The sequence below is a fragment of the Malaya genurostris genome, chromosome 3, assembly GCF_030247185.1.
Source record: "Malaya genurostris strain Urasoe2022 chromosome 3, Malgen_1.1, whole genome shotgun sequence".
Classification (NCBI taxonomy): Eukaryota; Metazoa; Arthropoda; class Insecta; order Diptera; family Culicidae; genus Malaya; species Malaya genurostris.
In genome coordinates this window covers 123,331,335-123,351,789 of record NC_080572.1, presented here as the reverse complement: position 1 = coordinate 123,351,789, position 20,455 = coordinate 123,331,335, and the positions used below count along the sequence as shown (strand labels likewise).

Sequence of the window (20,455 nt, the reverse complement as noted above, 5' to 3'; positions counted from 1 at the left end):
GCCATTCAATTTGAGAATGTGATTATTGTTTGGTTTAATAAAAGAAGCTCTTGGCTTATGAGGAAAGATAATTAATTTTTGCTCCATTTGGTTTAATTTTCCATTTTGACAGATAATTGCTGAAAATATTTAAGCTTCTTTGTAGGCGACTGCAGATCACTCATACGTTTCTACCTGTGGCTAACAGACTTGTGTCGTCACAGAATAGCGATTTCTGACAACCAACGGGTAGATTTGGAAGATCAGAAGTGAAAATATTATACAAGACTCGAACCCTGCGGAACACCGGCTCGTACGGGTAGTAATTCAGATTTAAAATTCTGATAGCTAACCTGAAGAGTGCGATTAATTAAATAATTTTGAATCATTTTGATCAAATAAATAAGAAACTGGAAATCAGACATTTTTGCTATTAAACCTTTGTGCCAAACACTGTCGAATGCTTTTTCTATGTCTAGAAGAGCAACTCCAGTGGATAACCCAGAAGATTTATTTGCTTTTATCATGTTCGTTACTCTCACAAGTTGATGAGTAGTTGAATGTTCATGACGAAACCCAAACTGCTCTGGTAAAAAAATGGAATTCTCATTTATATGAGACATCATTCTCAACAATTGTCTTGTTTTTCAAAAAGTTTACTGATAAAAGAAAGTAAACTAATTGGTCGGCAAAAGACTTGCTAAACCGCCGATTCGACTATTCGAGTAGATCGTCATACAAGTTCCGTGGCCGTGTTTTCGCAGAAGCTTTCTGTGAAAGCGTCCTTGGGTCGAGTGTCATATACCTTTCGAATCAGTTCAGACTACGAAATTTCCTTGAAACTGGTTAGATGTAACGAAATAAAACGTTGCTTAAAAGATTCAAGTTTTCGGTTCCAAGCGCCTTCGATGTAATGTTGTATAATGTATATCAGCCATTTGTTAGTTTTATTGATTCCTCACAAATGATAGGGCCTTCATTACACCTATAGGTAAATGAAAACAAACACAGTAAAACATATGGAAATTAATCTTAGGGCGACCTAAATATGACTGAAAACCATGTTTCATCGAACCAACGGTGTAGAAATCAATGCAAGTTCCATTTTGAAGTATTTTGAACCTGGTACCTGAGACCGATATAGCAAACTTATATGTTAGGGCATCATCCAACAAAATCATATAAAAATTAATATATCACTTTTGAAACTGTCATAACTTTTCACCATTTTCATTTACAAAAAGGCGATGACATCATTGTGAAAACCAATTTTTCAAGCGAAGTCCATAGTCCAAATGAAAAAAATGTGTTTTTTCTGTATATTAACTGAATTTTACGTCTTGACCGATTGAGTTTTACATGATACTAAGCAATTTTCTTTCTTCGCTACTTGCACTTGACGTTTACTTCAGTAACAACAGTTCGGGTAAGAAATTTTTTTGAGTTTTTAAAATCATGGAATATTTATACAATTTCTGCGGAATTCAACGTGAAAATGTAGTGAAATATATGAAACCAATTCATTTTCATCGAAATAGTAAGATTTTTAGGTGCCCCATTTACCAATGCGCAATTACATTCAAGAACTACGGATCATTTCGGAGACATCTCAAACAACGTCACACGAATCACGGTCGTCTACAAAAATACTCCAAAAAAATAATGAAACAGTATTTGGAACTTTTTCAGGAGTATTTCACGTAAAGTTCTGTTTAGATGATTGTTACAGTTGTTTATACGGAAATTTACAGGTTATTTTAGAATTGTGTAGGATTAAAATCTAGGATTTCGTAGCTTTTTTACTATTCCGGTTCCGGAAAAACAGGTTGATGCGGATTAATAATTTCAAACCGTTACAAGTGACAATGCAAAAAGCTTACGAAATCTTCAAACCACGCTTTAAATACACAGCGTAATAATATCTTTGTCTTGTCATTCAAGCAGTCACAAAAAACATTTTTATTAAGATAATTTCTGACACCAATTTGGGCTGATTGTAGACACAAATTTATTCAAATTCATATTCGGTGTTTCAGTGCTTAAATTAGACATTTCTGTATCCAAATGTATCAGCAATAGTACATTTGAACTTTATCATTGAACATTATTATAATTTTACCTTATTTTTACCCGGTTGATCATAAATCGCTTTCCGAAAAGAATGCGGATCGAGAAAAAAGCGAATTGTCGGATATGTCACTCATACCAATATATGACCATCGAATCAACGAATTAATAGTAGATTTAAAACGAGACTGAGATTGTTGGAATCTGTTCAACCTTTCGAGAAAATTGAAAGAAGGAAAAAATGTGTTTTGTCAGTTGCGTCACTTGTTCCATTATATCTCCGAAACCGGAAGTGACCGCCATTTAATCTTCGAACTAGATCCAAAACCTTAAAATGAGTTTCCAAAAGAGTTGAAGTTTGTAGAAAACGGTTCAGCCATATCTGAGAAAAATGAGTGGAGAGAACCGTTTTATCGGTTCATTTCACTTCCAAGAAAAAAAAGTTGTTGGTCGGTTGCGTCATTTACATGGGGTTGCGCAAAGGAACCTGACACATTTTGTTCTCCGGTTACATTGGAACCATACAAGGGATGGAAAACCGAACACGGCATCGGATAGTAGAAGAATTAAGGTTTCACATCACACTGGTAAACACAGACATTTTCCGATTTCATCGAGCTACACTTGAGGTATCCGAAACTCCGACTTAATTTCGATTTATCCAGAAATTCTATCAGCTATTGATGTAGAAAGGGAATAATATTAATTTTACTTTTTTCATATAGAAAGGTTATATGAATGTCATATACCATTCGACTCAGATATATGTATATATATATATATATATATATATATATATATATATATATATATATATATATATATATATATATATATATATATATATATATATATATATATATATATATATATATATATATATATGTGTGTGTGTCTGTGTATATCTGAACCGATTTCCACAAACTAACATTCAAATAAAAGGTGTTAAGGTCCCATAGCCTGCTATTGGATTTTATTTGGATCCGACTTCCGGTTCCGAAGTTACATGGTAGTATGTAAAAATTAAAGAAAAAATGGGCACTCAATTTAGTCTAAAACGGATGAACCGATTCGATTTCGCAAACTATAATTCAAATGAAAGGTCTTATAGTTTCTAAAAATTTTATAAAACATTTCATCTGGATCCGACTTAAGTTTTCGGAACTAAATCGTGATGAGCGGAAAATCACCAATTTCATTAGTTTTTTTTCACGAATTCCATAAAACTGTCTAATAAATTCTTCTAGTATGCAGAGCTTGTTAGTTTGTCCCGCAGTTACAGGGCGATAAGTGTCAGAGTTTTCAAATCGAATAGAATGACAATATGTAAGTGGTGATACAGTGGAAGAAGAAAACGAACAAAACGGTAAGTGGTGATACAGTGGAAGAAGAAAACGAACAAAACGAACGATGTGTGAAATTTTAGCTATTTTGTGATAAGTGCGACCGAAAGAATAAAAAAATGTAAAACCGGGGTAGAATAAATGATATAAAAAAAGAATGTCGATAAATTGAAATGAAAACATATGCAATAAGTCTGTAGTGCAGTAATACCGTGCAGGTGGTGTAGTGATGTCAATAATAATAATAATAATAATAATAATTATAATAATAATAATAATAATAATAATAATAATAATAATAATAATAATAATAATAATAATAATAATAATAATAATAATAATAATAATAATAATAATAATAATAGTAATAATAATAATAATAATAATAATAATAATAATAATAATAATAAAACTAAAACCGTGATTAATCCACCTAGCAGTGAGATGATACCTTTTTTTATCAATACGCATGTGTTTTTGCATGGATATTCTTAGGTGTTTTAGTTCTCATGACATTATTTTAATTATCGTCGTTTTAAACGGCAAATTGAGATTTTAATCACTCATTACCCTGTAATGCCGAAACTGCAAAACATATCGAATTTCAATCTTAGCGTGTGACAATCGATTGAACATTCCATGAGATGTCGAAGTAAGTTCCACTTTAGAGTTTTTCGTCATTATTTATGGTACTTCCAGAGCTGGTATTCAGGAATTAGCATAGCCTAAAATGATTCGAATGGCCATAAATTATTACGCCAAACAATTTACATGAAATTTATAAACTCATCATCTGTAATTCCAGAATCGGATAAAATTCACCGATTTTGTATGGGACCTTAAGTCCTATAATATTTGTTTTTGAAGTTCGATTTGGTCTTTGTTGAGAAAATGATTGAGCTTTGAGAATCGATTCGATACTGGAACCGGAATTCTAAAATCGGTGTAGCCGAAATCAGTTAAATTCACCTGAGGAGTGTGTAGACATCTTTGAGAAATTGTAGTGCGAATTAAAATTTGGGGGTACATTCCGAATCCAAAAACGAATACCGCTCAAACTGGAATAAATTTATTTGGTAATCGACTATCCAAATCTGCAAACACGATAAACCCAATTAATTTATGTTAAATGGACATTTTTATACTAATCACCCTGCATTTTCTAAACCAGAAGTCGGATCTGACTAAAAAGTAAGAGGTTTTATAGGATTTTAAGACCTCTCATTTGAATCATAGATGATTCTTAGATTTCATTTGAATCTTAGATCGGTTCAGCCATCTACGAGAAAAATTAATTGCATTATTTTAATTTCGTTTCACATATCATCCTGTGGTTCCGCAATCAGAAGTCGGATCCAAACGTAATTCAGGAACCTTGTTTGGGAGTATACGACTTTTCATATGCATCTGAGTTTGTAGAAAACGGTTTAACCATCTCCGAGAAAATTGAGTGAAATTATTTGTCACACACGCATTTGCTGATCTCGACGAACTGAGTCGTATGGTATATGGAAGTCATGTTCTTCCAGCATTTATTGCTGTAAATAGTTCAAATCAATATAATTATGGAATTACTTCCAACTCGATAATGCTGGTATCATCTGGTTTACATATGCCATATTCGAAAGATTATGTTGCCAAAAATGAACCGTGCTAAAATTGGTCCGAGGCAAATTGTAATAAAAAAGGATGCTGTACACAGTCTTTTTGGTACTTAGAAACAATTATATGTAACAGTATAAAAAATCGTGTTTCATGTTGCTCCCAAGCATTGTTTTTTCATTCAGCGCTCAAAATTCCTTCTACTGGAATAAGGCTTACACAAAAATATCGATATCTCCGTTAAAAATGGACGGATTTTAACAATCTATGGCTTGTTGGATAGCTATTACCGTGCGGAATCTAAGTCTGGAAACATATTATGTTTTCAAGGTCTAGTGTGACAGATACTGTCAAAAAACTGAAAATTTTGACATAAAACTTCGTATAACTCAAAAAGTAAACATCCGATCTCAAAACCATTCAATAGCGTTTTGGGTGACGAGGAGACCTTTCATTTGCGACTAGTTTGATCAAAATCGGTCCAGCCATCTCTGAGATCTCGACCTCTTAGTTGACAACACACATACAGACACACACACACACACACACACACACACACACACACACACACACAGACATTTGCTCAGTTCGTCGAGCTGAATCGATTGGTATATGACATTCGGCCCTCCGGGCCTCGGAAAATTTTTCGAAAGTTTGAGCGAATTCTATACCTATTTTTTATATATATAAAAAAAGGTAAAAATGATAGTAATAATAATAATATTATTGATAATAATACTACATGTTCTATGCTGTTTATTCATACTGTTTAGCTTGACTTTTAAATTTCATTTAATTGATTTAATCGAAATAGAGCATGAGATAGTAAGTCTAGGTTTAATTAGGTTCAAAACTGTTCCAATTTGGAGGTCATATTGGTTGCTAACAAACGAAACAACTTCGGCTATTCCGGTCATCTGAATCCAGGTTTCGAAAGAATTTGAAATGGTGATTAGAAACTACAAATCACCAAACTTTCTTCAAGATGGCCAAATCGGTTTTCACAAACTTAAAGGAAAAGTTTTACAGTTTCATACGGAATTCCTAAATTGGTTGTGGATACTATTTTCGGTTCATTCAGTAAAAAGCGTTCAAGCAGACAGGTTGTGTTACTGGCTTGTGAGTTAACGGCTATCACCGAGTCAAGGCAACTTTAGCTGCAGGTAAACAAAACCCGCCTGTTCCTATTGCAAACGCAGCAAAAGCTGGTGTACAGCCAATATTCGGAGCGTTCCCGACTTGGGAGCAATCGAAGAAGGCCATCCCATTCATACGCACAGAGGTGAAGAGACACAGAGGTGCGAACGCATAGAAGTGCTCAGACACAGAGGTGCGGAGACGAAGGGGTGTAAAGGCACAGAGGTGCTAAGGCACAGAGGTGCTAGGGCGCATCAGCGCAAAGCCACAGAGACAACCACCAGGTATCAGTTCGTATGGTGTACAGTACCGGTTGCGGTGGACAGAAAGAAGCATTATCGTGTGGTGCTACACAAGAAGCATTACACTTAATCGTCAACAAGAGCTACAACGCTGTATCTAAGGCCAGGTACAGGCAGCGTACAGACCAAGCTCAGCGAAGACCACGACGGCAGAGCAACGGAGATAGAAGACAGCAAATTTAAAATAGTTGGAGCGAGCTTCATGCCGAGTACCTGTGGAAAGCAGAAAGCGACTCACAGGTAGATCTATAACTTTATTTTATTTCACTTTAAAGTATATTCTCGTTTATATCATTCAGTTGAGATCAATTTAAACATATATATGTAATGGATGATCTAATGGATGAGAATCCAGGAGATCCATCTCTGCCACCAGGCGAAAATTTAACGGTTCCTAACTCGCAGAGAACGAAGTTTTACAATGAAACTTCTGCGGGCCCATGGATAGTATATTTTCGGCGTAAAATGAAGGCATTAAATTTATTTAATATATCTAAAGAATTGACATCACGATTTCCCGCTACCAAAGAGATAGTAAGAGTCCATAAAGACAAGATCCGCGTTGTAGTCGATTCCTTGAAGCAGGCTAATGAGATTGTTGTTATTTATTTTATATTATATTTGAATTATTTACCCGCGAATATCGCGTATATATCCCTTCGAAAGACGTTGAAATAGACGGTGTTATCACCGAAGCGGGTCTTTCGGTTAAAGAGTTGCTTGAGCATGGAGTTGGACGTTTTAAAAACTCTATGCTTGAGGGAGTAAGGATACTTGAGTGCAAGCAATTGTACTCAGCATCTTTCGAAGAAGGAAACAAAACTTATCGACCTTCAGATTCGTATCGAGTAACATTCGCTGGATCTGCCTTGCCTAGCCATGTCCACATCGATAGAGTTCGCCTTCCTGTTCGGCTTTTCATACCAAATGTTATGAATTGCACGAACTGCAAAAAATTTGGCCACACAGCTACTTACTGTAGTAATAAGTCGAAATGTACAAAATGTCAAGGGCCTCATAAGGATAATCTTTGCGATAAAGATATTGAAAAATGTGTTTATTGTGGGGAAAATCCTCATGATGATCTTTCAGTATGCGCTGCATTTAAGCTGCGTAAAGACAAAATGAAGCTTTCTTTAAAAGCACGGTCTAAGCGCACATATGCAGAAATGCTCAAAACGGTCATACATGTCTCCCCTTTGGAAACCGAAAACGGTTTTTCAAATCTTGCGGAGCCAGAGGAATCTGACTCTGACGGAAATAGTGAAGATACCTCGTTTTTTACTCCTCAAGGGTCTATTAAGAGGAAATTATCAAACCACAAAATACCAAAAAAGACACCTAAAATTACACCTTCAAAAAAAGATCCCCGTGTTAAATCTAAAAAGCCAAATTTAAAACCAAAAACTGTGCCTCCTGCTTTGTCAAATTCACAAACCAATCCAGGAACTAGCACAAGAAAAGACAATAATCCAGTGGGCTCCATTTCACAGCCACCAACAGGATTACTGAAGTTTTCGGAAATTGTTGAATGGATTTTCTCAGCATTCAATATAACTGAACCCTTAAAGACCCTCATAATGGCATTCCTTCCAATAGCTAGAACCTTTTTGAAGCAGTTATCAGCTCAATGGCCAATTGTCTCAGGTTTTGTATCTTTTGATGGATAATTTATCACCCGCCGCAAATGATACAATCACTGTCCTGCAGTGGAATTGTCGAAGCATCATGCCAAAACTTGATTCATTTAATGTTTTGTTGCATAGTCAAAAATGTGATGTATTTGCTTTGTGCGAAACATGGCTTACATCAAATATAGCTTTAAATTTTAATGACTTTAACATTATACGTCTCGATAGAGGCTCTCCGTATGGTGGAGTGCTTTTAGGAATTAAGAAATGTTATTCCTTTTATAGATTAAACATTCCTTCGACTTCTAGTATAGAAGTTGTTGCTTGTCAAATAAACGTGAAAGGAAAGGACATTTGCATTGCTTCGGTATATATTCCTCCAAGAGCTCAAGTTGGGCAACGACAGCTTAATGAAATGGTTGAAGCCCTTCCTGCTCCACGTTTGATTTTAGGAGATTCCAATTCGCACGGAATGATGTGGGTTCCGTTTACAATGATAGCAGATCATCTTTAATATATAATATTTGCGACAATTTCAACATGACAGTATTGAATATGGGTAGCATGACTCGGATTCCAAGACCTCCGGCACGTCCAAGTGCATTAGATTTATCTCTTTGCTCGACTTCAATTCGACTAGATTGCACCTGGAAAGTATTTCTTTATTTACACGGTAGCGATCATTTACCAATCATCATCTCAATTAGCAGTAACAAATGTATTGCTCATTCAGGTAATATTCCATATGATTTGACAAAAAATATTGACTGGATTAAATACCAAAGTAATATCTCAAGTGTCTTAAATTCAATGGAAGAGCTCCCCCCACTTGAAGAATATGACTTCTTCGTTTGTTCGATTCTGGAGGCCGCAGAACAAGCCCAAACCAAACGATTTCTTGGTCCATCGTCTAACAGAAGACCTCCAAATCCTTGGTGGGACAAAGAGTGCTCAGATGCTAAACACGCGAAACAAAATGCTTTCAAGACGTTTTTAAAACGAGGAGGAGGAACTCCTCAGAATTTTGAAAAATTCTTGGTTTTAGAAACCAAGTACAAGAAAATACTTCGGGTTAAGAAATGCAGCTATTGGAGACATTTTGTGGAAGGTTTGTCAAGAGAAACCTCAATGAGCACTCTTTGGAATACGGCCAGACGAATGAGGAATCGTAACGTAGGAAATGAGAGTGAGGAGTACTCGATTCGATGGATATTTGATTTTGCGAGGAAAGTTGTTCGAAAAAATTATTCTACGACGTCTCGACACTTGGGTCGAGACGAACGGTTTGTTGTCAGATACTCAGTTTGGCTTCCGTAGAAATAAAGGGACGAATGATTGCCTTGCATTACTTTCGTCTGACATCCAAATTGCCTTCGCTCAAAAGCAACAAATGGCATCTGTATTTTTAGACATTAAAGGAGCATTTGATTCAGTTTCCATTGATGTTCTTTCAGACAAGCTCCACCAACATGGACTCCCAGCGGTTATAAATAATTATTTGAACAACCTTTTGTCAGAGAAACGCATGCAATTTTCACATGGCGATTTGGCAACACTCAGAATTAGTTACATGGGTCTCCCGCAAGGCTCATGCCTCAGTCCGCTCCTCTATAATTTTTACGTGAATGACATTGACAGCTGTCTAGTAACCCCATGTACACTAGGACAATTGGCAGATGATGGCGTGGTTTCAGTTACTGGATCCAAAGCTATTGATCTGCAAAAATCATTGCAAGATACCTTAGATAAATTGTCCGTTTGGACTGTTCATCTTGGTATCGAATTCTCTGCGGAGAAAACAGAGCTGGTCGTCTTTTCAAGAAAGCATGATCCCGCGCAACTTCAGCTTCATATGATGGGAAGAATAATCGAACAGGTTTTGACTTTCAAATACCTCGGGGTGTGGTTTGATTCCAAATGCACGTGGGGAGGACACATTAGGTATCTGATAACGAAATGCCAACAAAGAGTAAATTTTCTTCGAACAATAACAGGGTCTTGGTGGGGTGCTCATCCGCAAGATCTAATAAAATTGTATCAGACAACGATACTTTCAGTGATGGAATATGGATGCGTTTGTTTTCGTTCCGCTGCAAATTCTCATATTATCAAACTGGAGCGAATTCAGTAACGTTGTTTGCGAATTGCTTTAGGCTGCATGCATTCGACACATACAATGAGTCCCGAAGTTCTGGCGGGAGTTCTTCCATTAAAAGATCGATTTTGGGAGCTTTCATCACGCCTGCTAATAAGATGTGAGGTGCTGAATCCCATGGTAATTAATAATTTCGAACGACTAGTCGAGCTTCGATCTCAAACAAAATTCATGACCGTATATTTTAACCATATGTCACAGGAAATCAACCCTTCAAGATATATTCCTATCCGTGTCAGCCTCCTAAATGTACCTGACTCAACTTTATTTTTCGACACATCCATGCAACGCGAAGTGCGTGGAATCCCGGATCACCTACGCTCTATGGAAATCCCAAAAATATTTTCAAGTAAGTTGAGGCATATTGACTCTGAGAAAATGTTTTACACGGACGGATCGCGAATTGAAGAAGCGACAGGGTTTGGTATGTTCAACAATAATGTTTCGGCCTCATTCAAGCTTCAAGAACCTGCATCTGTTTATATAGCAGAGTTAGCAGCAGTTTATTATAGCTTGAATGTAATCGTCACATTATCTCCAAACCATTATTTCCTCTTCACAGATAGTCTGAGTGCAATTGAAGCCATTCGCTCAATCGCTGCTGGCAAAAATGAACCGTTTTTCTTGGGTAAAATAAAACAGTGTCTGAACGACATATTGAATAATAATTATCTAATCACTATAGTCTGGGTCCCGGCTCATTGCTCCATTCCAGGCAATGAAAAAGCCGATAATTTAGCCAAACGTGGTGCTATTGAGGGTGAAATTTATGAGAGACCGATTGCTTTCAACGAATTTTATAGCGCGACTCGCCAAAGAACACTTGCCAGCTGGCAAGCTTCTTGGGATAAAGATGATCTGGGTTGGTGGATGCACTCAATTATTCCTAAAATTTCGACAAAGGCATGGTTCAAGGGACTTCATTCGTTTGATGTCCAGACTCATGTCCAATCACTACACGTTAGATGCACATCTCCTTCGAATTGGACTTTCCGAAACTAATCATTGTGCTTGTGGCAAAGGCTATCGCGATATTGATCATGTCGTTTGGACATGCGTGGAGTATCGTGATGTCAGATCTCAACTAATAAATTCCTTGCGTACCCAAGGTAGACTATCCAATGTCCCAGTTCGAGACATTCTTGCTTGTCGTGACCTTTCTTACATGAAACTTCTTTATCATTTCATAAAGAAAATTGAAGTTTCAATTTAATAATTGACCCTTTTGAGGGTTAGTTCTGACTCCTACTGCGTCCATTAGTTCATCTAATAGCAAAATTTTAATAAAAATGATGTGCTGATACAAACAAACTCAAAATAGGTTACGAAATCAACAACAAAATGTATAAAAATTTAAGCTTATCTTATAATTTATAGTAGTAAATCGCTTGGTTCAAATAATGTTCTTAAGTAGATTTAATAATAAATAGCGGAATAGCTAATATGATATTTAAAAAATAAGAGGAATATGTTTTATTAAACTCAAATTGCTGTTACTATATTAGTATTATATTAGGTTAAGAATTCTATGTAAAAGTGATGATACGGCGAAGAAAAACTTATGTAAATTGCCTTAAGAAATAAACGTATTTATGGAAAAAAAACTATTTCCGGTTCCGAAACTACAGGGTAAACAGGATTGGTGGAGTTTGTTAGATTAGGTCCGAACAAATTTTTCTGTTTCTATTAGATGAACAGTTGTTTTGCGAATTCCACGGTAATTTTCATGATGTTTTGAGCTGATGATGTTTTATCTGAATCGATATCTAAGTCTTGATATTAAAATTGTAAAAGACTTGACTTTATCCATTAATAATGTTTTATATACACACAAATATTATCATGAATTATTTCTAAAATCAGGTTTGTGAATTTGCGATTAAGTAGTTGATGAGGCAGGTGATCTATGGTTTCGGCAAATTCTGTAAGACGTGCATAACGACCAAATTCTCACGAATCACGAAGTGCAACTACGCGCGATCAACTTTAGTTCAGTTCAATTAATATAATGCCTCTCAAAATTGTAGCTCCAATGTTTTCGGTAACCGTCGAATGAATAAAAGTTAATGATTAACCGAATGCAATGAAAAAAGAGACAACTTTTCTTGTAGGCGCATCGCAGTCATCGGAAAACCGCTAGCTAACTAATTTGAAGTCGTCCAGTAAAAACGGCTAGGTGTGGACTACTCTAGGGGAAAATGTGGTTATTGTGATCACAAAAGAAACAGAAGAGTGAGCCAGAGCAGATTTTCATTTATCATAATATAATCCACAGGGAAAAAACTGACTCAAAGTCCGATAGCGTTGATTTGCCTCCCATGGCGACGCTAAATCACTTTATTTATGTCATAATTTAATCATCTCCCGTTCCGACAACCTCCTCAGTAAGAAGCGGATGCACGACAGAACTCAAACTTGACCAAATCGCACCAATTGTTCTGGCAAAATACTATACCTTGCATTTAGCAGGATTGAGTTTTGCGAAATAAGGTCGTTTAGAGAAAAAAAAGGAAGATTGAGAACGTAGCTGAAGCACCGGAAAGCAGAAAACGGCGTCGCAGCAAAGGAAAAACGGAAATTTATAATTCTGCTGTGTCACGTTCTTAATGACGGCATGAAATTTGATGTACGTACTGCGCTGAGACCAAGACGTCTCGGGAAAAGCATTATGGTGTGCTTTTGTTCCATTTATTCTGTCGTCTGTGGTTCAAAAAATTCAATAAATGAGAAAAATAGTAGCGTTTCTCAAGCATTTTTTTCTTCTGCCACGTACGGTTGACATTTTAGCCCGATTCCGTGCTGATTATTCAAGCAGAACCAACACTGCTTATATCACGGAAGAGAAAACATTGGAGTATTTTTCCGTCGATGGTTGGGTTATCTTGTAGTAAAAAAAAAACATAATTAATATATTTCCAGAAGAATACGATCGTATCGTATCATTCCGAATACCAACGGCAATGAACCTGTTGAATACAACTGCTAGCAAAAGCAAATGCATTAGGGCAAATAGAAGTGAAAACATTTCAACTCAACAACAAACAGTGATAAAGTGTACTTGAACGCCTACGGTAGTTCGTTATTTCCTTACAAATTACAACTTCTTTTTTCAGTGTCTTTTGACATTATTCACCGTTAAGTAACAGACTTTGCTAAAATAATACAAAAATAGTGCCCTGTTAGACAGATACCTACTGTCAGTGTCGTCCCCTGCAGCCGAGTTGGATTTTCGTAGTAGTAATTGTAGCATTACACGAATACTGATGATGGATGAACAGCTTTCGTACTGACAGCATTTCGCCTGGTTCATGAACCAACCAACAGAAATAGCTCGGAATAGGGGAAGTAAGGGTAGTAAGAAAAATTCCACAGATAGTCAACACTGTAAACAGGTATCTGCTCTGTATGTATACAATTTGAGAATTCGAATGTTTCGAATACACAATAACGACACCGACGACAAAGGAATGTCAATGTTCGATTTTTTGCTGTTCGAGAGCGAGCGTACGCCTTCTTATTTTTATTTTATTCCCAAAAATAACATTTTCCAAGAGGACGGGTATAGCATGATGGGATAGTCGATGCCTTTCACGCAGCCCGCCTGGGTTCGATTCCCAACCCCGCACATAGGGTCAAATAGATTTTCTGGTCCGAAGAGGCGAATGACCTAAGATGTTAAAGTCTCTATAATTGAAACAAAAATAAAACTTTTTTCACTACTAAATGGATTTTTTTATTTTCAAATCGATTTTCAACAGGTTTATATCCTTTGAACCAAAATTATCGATTTGATGTTGAGAAAATTTGGGTTTTCTAAAATATATGAATACACAATAATAGTAAGGCTTAGTTTCAAATACGACGATTGTATATTAACTATATGTTTAAATATTTAATTATAAATAAACAAATAAGGCTATTTTACCTATTAGACCAACAAAAATATGCGTTTGCTTTCGATTTCAATTTACAGTTTTAGGTTTTACCTTTCTCTATAGAAAGATAATAGAGTTGATGGAAAAAACGACTTTTGATCGGAGCTCCGGAGAGCGGAGACCCCTAGTGTTATGTATAATGTAACTCAGCTCCACGAGATAGGAAAATGTATCTGTGGGTACACTTTTTCAGATTTTCCTCTCCGCACAATTCAGCTACTATTGGGTTATGAATCAAGTTCGAAAATCAAGTGGCTGTCACTTTTGGTTCCGAAAATAAAATAGCATAAGTGACGTAATCGACAAAACGCGCTTTTTTTCTACCCGTACTTTTTCTGAAAAGAACCAGCGATCAAGTTCAAATGTATTATTGCTGATACTTTTGGTTTCGAGAATGTGTTCGAAAATCAAACGACGTAGTAAGATCAGGATTAAAACTAGCAGTGATCGACGTCGGAATGACTTAAGTTCGTATCGTTTAATAGAAACACACATTTTTTTGCCAAAATTCGTTTTTATTATTCAACATAATTGCCATCAGAGGCGATACAGCGATTATAGCGATCTTCCAACATTTCGATACCATTTTTGTAGTACGATTTGTCCTTTGCCTCAAAATAGGCCTCAGTTCCAGCGATTACCTCTTCATTGCTTCTAAATTTTTTACCAGCGAGCATTCTCTTGAGGTCTGAGAACAGGAAAAAGTCACTGGGGGCCAAATCTGGAGAATACGGTGGATGAGGGAGCAATTCGTTCAATTTCAGCATGGTTTTCATCGACTTGTGACACGGTGCATTGTCTTGATGAAACAAAACTTTTTTCTTCTTCAAATGAGGCCGTTTTTTTTTTTTTAAATTTCGTCCTTCAAACGCTCTAATAACGCTATATAATAGTCACTGTTGATGGTTTTTCCCTTTTCAAGGTAGTCGATGAAAATTATACCATGCGAATCCCAAAATACAGACGGCATAACCTTACCGGCCGATTGTTGAGTCATTCCACGCTTTGGGTTCGGTTCATCACGTGCAGTCCACTCAGCTGACTGTCGATTGGACTACGAAGTGAAGTGATGGAGCCATGTTTCGTCCATTGTTATATATCGACGAAAAAAATCGGTTTTATTTCGATATAACAGCTCCAAACACTGCTCAGAATCATCAATTCGTTGTTGTTTTTGATCGATTGTGAGCTCACGCGGCACCCATTTTGCACAAAGCTTTCTCATATTCAAATATTAGTGAATAATATGTCCAACACGTTCCTTTGATATCTTTAGGGTGTCAGCTATCTCGGTCAACTTCACTTTACGGTCATTGAAAATCATTTTGTGGATTTTTTTCACGTTTTCATCGGTAACAGCCTCTTTTGGACGTCCACTGCGTTCATCGTCTTCGGTGCTCATATGACCAGTACGAAATTTTGCAAACCACTTACGAATTGTTGCTTCGCCCGGTGCAGAGTCTGGATAACACTCATCAAGCTATTTTTTTGTATCGGCGGCACTTTTTTTCATCAAAAAGTAGTGTTTCATCAACACACGAAATTCCTTTTTTTCCATATTTTTCACAAAAACAAAAGTAGCTTCACTCAAAATGCAATTCTCAGAAACTAATAATCAGACAGCTGTCAAATTTATACACGTATCTTTTGAAGGTTGGTACTAACTGAAAATGGTATGGATTTAATTCTAGTAGCGCCCTCTCATAGAAACGATACGAACTTTTCAGCCGATCTGTTATTTGCTGAATCAATTTAAGCACTATCTGTGTATATCAAGGTTTATTAATTATTCTCTATGATCAACTGGTCAAATAGCTGTTAGTTTCGGAGATATAATGCTATAAGTGACATATGCGGTGTTCAAATCAAATGTTGGAAGAAAAACCACTTTTTTGAAGCAGACCGTAGCGTACAGCTCAAAACTAAAATAGTTCATTTTATTTAGTAAATGAGCGGGGTTTTCAGTTCATAACTACTTACATTAATGATATTCTTCAATATTGTTCACGCGGTTCCTTTGATCAAACAATTCTCACTCGCTTACGAGTTGAACCTAAAGATTTCAAATTATACATTTATATAATAACAAATTCTATTCAACTTACGAATTTAGAACGATAATTAGCGATTAAACTTAGATTTAGATTTAATTATAATAAACGTCGATAAATTCTCGACTGCCTTTACACGCACTTTCAGTCCTTTTTTTGCCTTCTCGTTATGTCAGTTCTCACTATCTGGCTGTCATCTGACGTCTCTTTTCTAGCGCTCTTTCCGACAGGCCCGATCGTATGCCCACTGGTGTTGTTAAGCGGCGGTGATAACAATTCCCCCTCTCGTAACTCTGGTCCGGAATCGGAGATTCGATCAGATTTACTCATCAACTCCATAACCGCAAGCTTCGCAACTGCCCGCCGATACACACCCTTCGATGTTCGCACCAAAGCTCGTCGTACTCTGCCATCGATACTTCGTATAACTTTCTCCACAATACCTCGAATCCAGGTTCTCCGATTATTTCCGTCGACCAAATATACCAATTCACCTTCTTCGACAGGGTCTTGTTCTTCATACCATTTAGATCGGTGATTGATCGATGGTATGTACTCCTTGAGCCACCTCTGCCACAACATATCGGCTAGTTTTTGAGATCGCTTGTAGTTATCGCGTAACGCCTCTGCTGATCCAGTCGGTAAGTTGACTTCGACACGTTCTCCAGCTGGAAAACCACGAATGAAGTGGTTCGGAGTGAGAGCTTCAACTTCTGCTGATTCTTGTGGCACATATGTCAGTGGTCGAGAGTTCACCATATCCTCCGCCTCGGCTAACACAGTAAGTAAGATTTCGTCTGTTAACTTTCCACCGTCGTGCAGAGCTTTGAGTGCCTCCTTTGCCGATCTCACCAATCGCTCCCATATTCCGCCCATGTGTGGCGCAGCTGGCGGATTAAAATGCCATTTGGTCGTAGAACTTGTAAAAACATCAGCACAATCAAATTCGATAGTTCGAAACTCCTCAACCAACTCCTTACTTGCTGCATGAAAGTTGGTACCATTGTCAGAGAAGAATTCACACGGAGACCCTCTTCTACAGATAAATCTTCTAATGGCCATCACACACGACTGGCTACTAAGGCTGTGTGCGACTTCCATGTGAATCGCCCTGGTTGCTAAGCACGTGATTAAGCAGATCCATCTCTTCTCAGAGCGCCTTCCTACTGTAACGGTTACTGGGCCGAAATAGTCGATCCCTACGAAACTGAACGGACGATGCTGAGGTGTCAAGCGTTGGACAGGAAGGGGAGCCATTCTAGGGATAGTAGGTCGGCATTTGTTGATTTTGCACCAAGCACACCCTTTCATTACCTGAATTACCGCAGCTCGAATGAATGGGATGTAGAAGCGTTGCCTAATCTCGTTGACCACAGTTTCACGGTTAGCGTGGCCGAATTTTTCATGGTTATAACGAAGAATTTTGGTTGTAACATCATGACATTTTGGAAGCACTGCTGGACATCGCTGCTCAAAGGGGATAAAATCCGCATGGGCCGTCCGCCCTTCCATCCGAATTATTCCGGACTCATCCAGAAAAGGAGACAGTTTGTATAGAGGACTGGATCGATCGATTGCATACCACTTGGCTCGCGGTAACTCCAAGTTTTTTTGCAGTATTTTCGTTTCATCGGGAAATCCTTCTTGTTGCGCAGATTTCCACAGATACTCTTCCGCTCTTCGGTATTCATCCCATTTGAGAGGAACTTTAATCGATAATGTTGAACCCTTTAGCAGTCCCGTTTGATTACGCGTGGCTCTGAGCGTTTCAATTGGGTGCTTCTTAATCCTTTTGCGACAGTTGGAGATAAAACGAAATACACAAGCAATTGATCTTACAAGAACTCTCCAGCGTGAAAAACGAGTAGTATCCACAATACATTCGGCTAAGGATACATCGTGGAACAGGTAATATGCCCGTAGTTCTTCTTTTACACCCGCTTCAGGTAGCTTTTTCCGGAAACTCTCTTCAGTCGCTTGGTACAAAATAGCTGGACCTCGAACCCAAACACCATCGGTTTGAAGGGGTGGACCTGTTTTCCCCCACTTCGTTATAACATCAGCTATGTTATCCTTTGACGCTACCCAGCACCAATCGGTTGGACTCGTAAGACTTAAAATTTCTCCGATACGATAAGCCACAAATTGTTTATACTTTCTGTGGTCGGAACTAATCCAGGATAATACCGTAGCAGAGTCTATATGAAAAACAAGCCGTTTCACCTGTACTGAATGATTATTCTTTATAGCTACTGACAATCTTGCCGCAAGTACAGCCGCCAGAAGTTCCAACCGAGGAATGGACATGTACTGAAGAGGAGCTACCTTCGATTTAGCAGACACAAGGGCGAATCTCGGTGTTCCATTCACCCAAATGCGAAAGTAACCAACGCATCCATAGGCCTCCTCACTGGCGTCAGCGAACACGTGCAACTCAAGATTCTGATAGTCTGACGGCTTCGAATCTAAAAAGTAACAACGAGGAATCTCCATGGACTGTACTTTTGGTAGCAGCGAAATCCACTTAGACCATTTCTTCGCAGAATTACTGTCGATGGTTTCGTCCCACGAGAGACCATTTCTCCATAGATCCTGAATTATTATTTTTCCGAACACCGTAAACAACGACCATAAGCCAAGGGGATCAAAAAGGCTCATTACGATACGTAAGAGGATCCTTTTAGTCGGTAGCCTTTCTTCTACCAAGAAGGGTTGCAAATCATCAATTAAAACGACGCCGAGAACAAATATGTCTCTGGCCGTATTCCATGACATTCCCAAGATTCTTTCTGTGTAGTTAGATTTATCGAAATCAAATTGGATTGTCCGATCGAGGGTCTGTCTACCGAAATGCTGTAGGAAAGCCGCACTATTTGATACCCAGTTTCGAATTGTGAAACCAGCCTTAGAATGAATGAACGCAACCTCGTTCGCTCGTTTAATAGCTTCGTCAATGGTGAATGTTGAATCCAGGTAGTCATCGACGTAGTATCGACGAACGATCGCTTCGACAGCGTCTGGGAACTGCTTGGAAAATTCCTGTGCGTTTCGATTTTTAATATATTGGGCCGAACAAGGCGAGCTGGTTGCACCAAACGTGGCAACATCCATAATGTATATCACGGGAGGACCGGTTGAATTCGGCCGAAACAAAAATCTTTGAGCTGACTTGTCACTCGATCGTATCAGCAGCTGATGATACATTTCCGCTATGTCGCCCCCAAAGGCGATTGGGCGCTCACGAAACGGACACAAAACCGATGGTAGACTGGAAAGAAGGTCGGGACCCTTCAGTAGCTCGGAATTGAGCGATTTGCCACCAATTGATGCTGCGGCGTCCCACACTAGTCGAACCTTTCCCGGTTTTTTGGGGTTTAGGACAACATTAAGCGGGAGATACCATACCTGGTCGTCAAATGGTGAGATAACTAAGTCCTCACAAGTCCCTATCTCATGCCTCCCCGAGCGTCTATGATGACATTTGGTCAATAGAACGGCGTCGACTGGGTGCTATCGCCTTCTGCGTTAGTAGCAGAATGAGAGGGTGCGAAACGGCTTGTAGGTTGAAGCCCATCCTAAAGTGCAGTGTTTATCATAGTATATTACAACATATAATTGTGTTGTTTATTACATCATGTATTATTATTATTATTTTTATTAGAAGAGCGTAACTTACACTGCGATATTACCTGTTATATTGTATCATAGCATATTATTTCATATATTATCGTCTTACACTATTTTATGTTATTATATACTATGTTGTATGGTATTATACTGCATTGCATTATATCATATTATATTGTATTATATTGTATTATATTTTATTATATTATATAATATTATATTATATTGTATTCTATTGTATTGTGTTATATTGTATTGCATTATGTTGTATTATATTATATTATATTATAGGGTTTATTATTAGTAGTACTACGTACCTCTGCGCAAAATATAAATTTGTTTTCCTTATAAGTTATCATTTTTAAAGTAACTTTCAACTAAATGTCAAGGTCGTCACAAGCTGAGCTTCATGCCTACACGTGTGTCTGTGGTGACAAATGGTCGATGGAATGCGTTGATGGCAGAATGAGAGGATGAGAAATGACATATAAATTCAAGTAATATAATATCATAGCATATCGCAACATATCATTTTATTTATTCTATTATTTATTATATAATTCATTGTACTATATTATATTGTTTTTTATTGTTATTTTCATTATTATATTTATTGTTATTATTAT

General features: G+C 37.5%; 2 protein-coding genes across 2 annotated transcripts in view; one reads left to right on the top strand and one right to left on the bottom strand.

Annotated features, from left to right (window-relative positions):
- The window catches only part of LOC131438257 (potassium channel subfamily K member 6-like), a 249,166-nt gene that overhangs the window by 2,838 nt on the left and 225,873 nt on the right, over window positions 1-20,455 (top strand). The gene's annotated exons all lie outside the window — the stretch shown is intronic.
- Window positions 1-20,455, bottom strand: part of LOC131433962 (uncharacterized) — a 30,759-nt gene that overhangs the window by 8,259 nt on the left and 2,045 nt on the right. Inside the window, exon 3 of the mRNA XM_058600581.1 lies at window positions 16,386-19,607. Within this exon, the coding sequence (XP_058456564.1) occupies window positions 16,386-19,607 (3,222 nt within the window). The remainder of the gene's footprint in view (window positions 1-16,385; window positions 19,608-20,455) is intronic.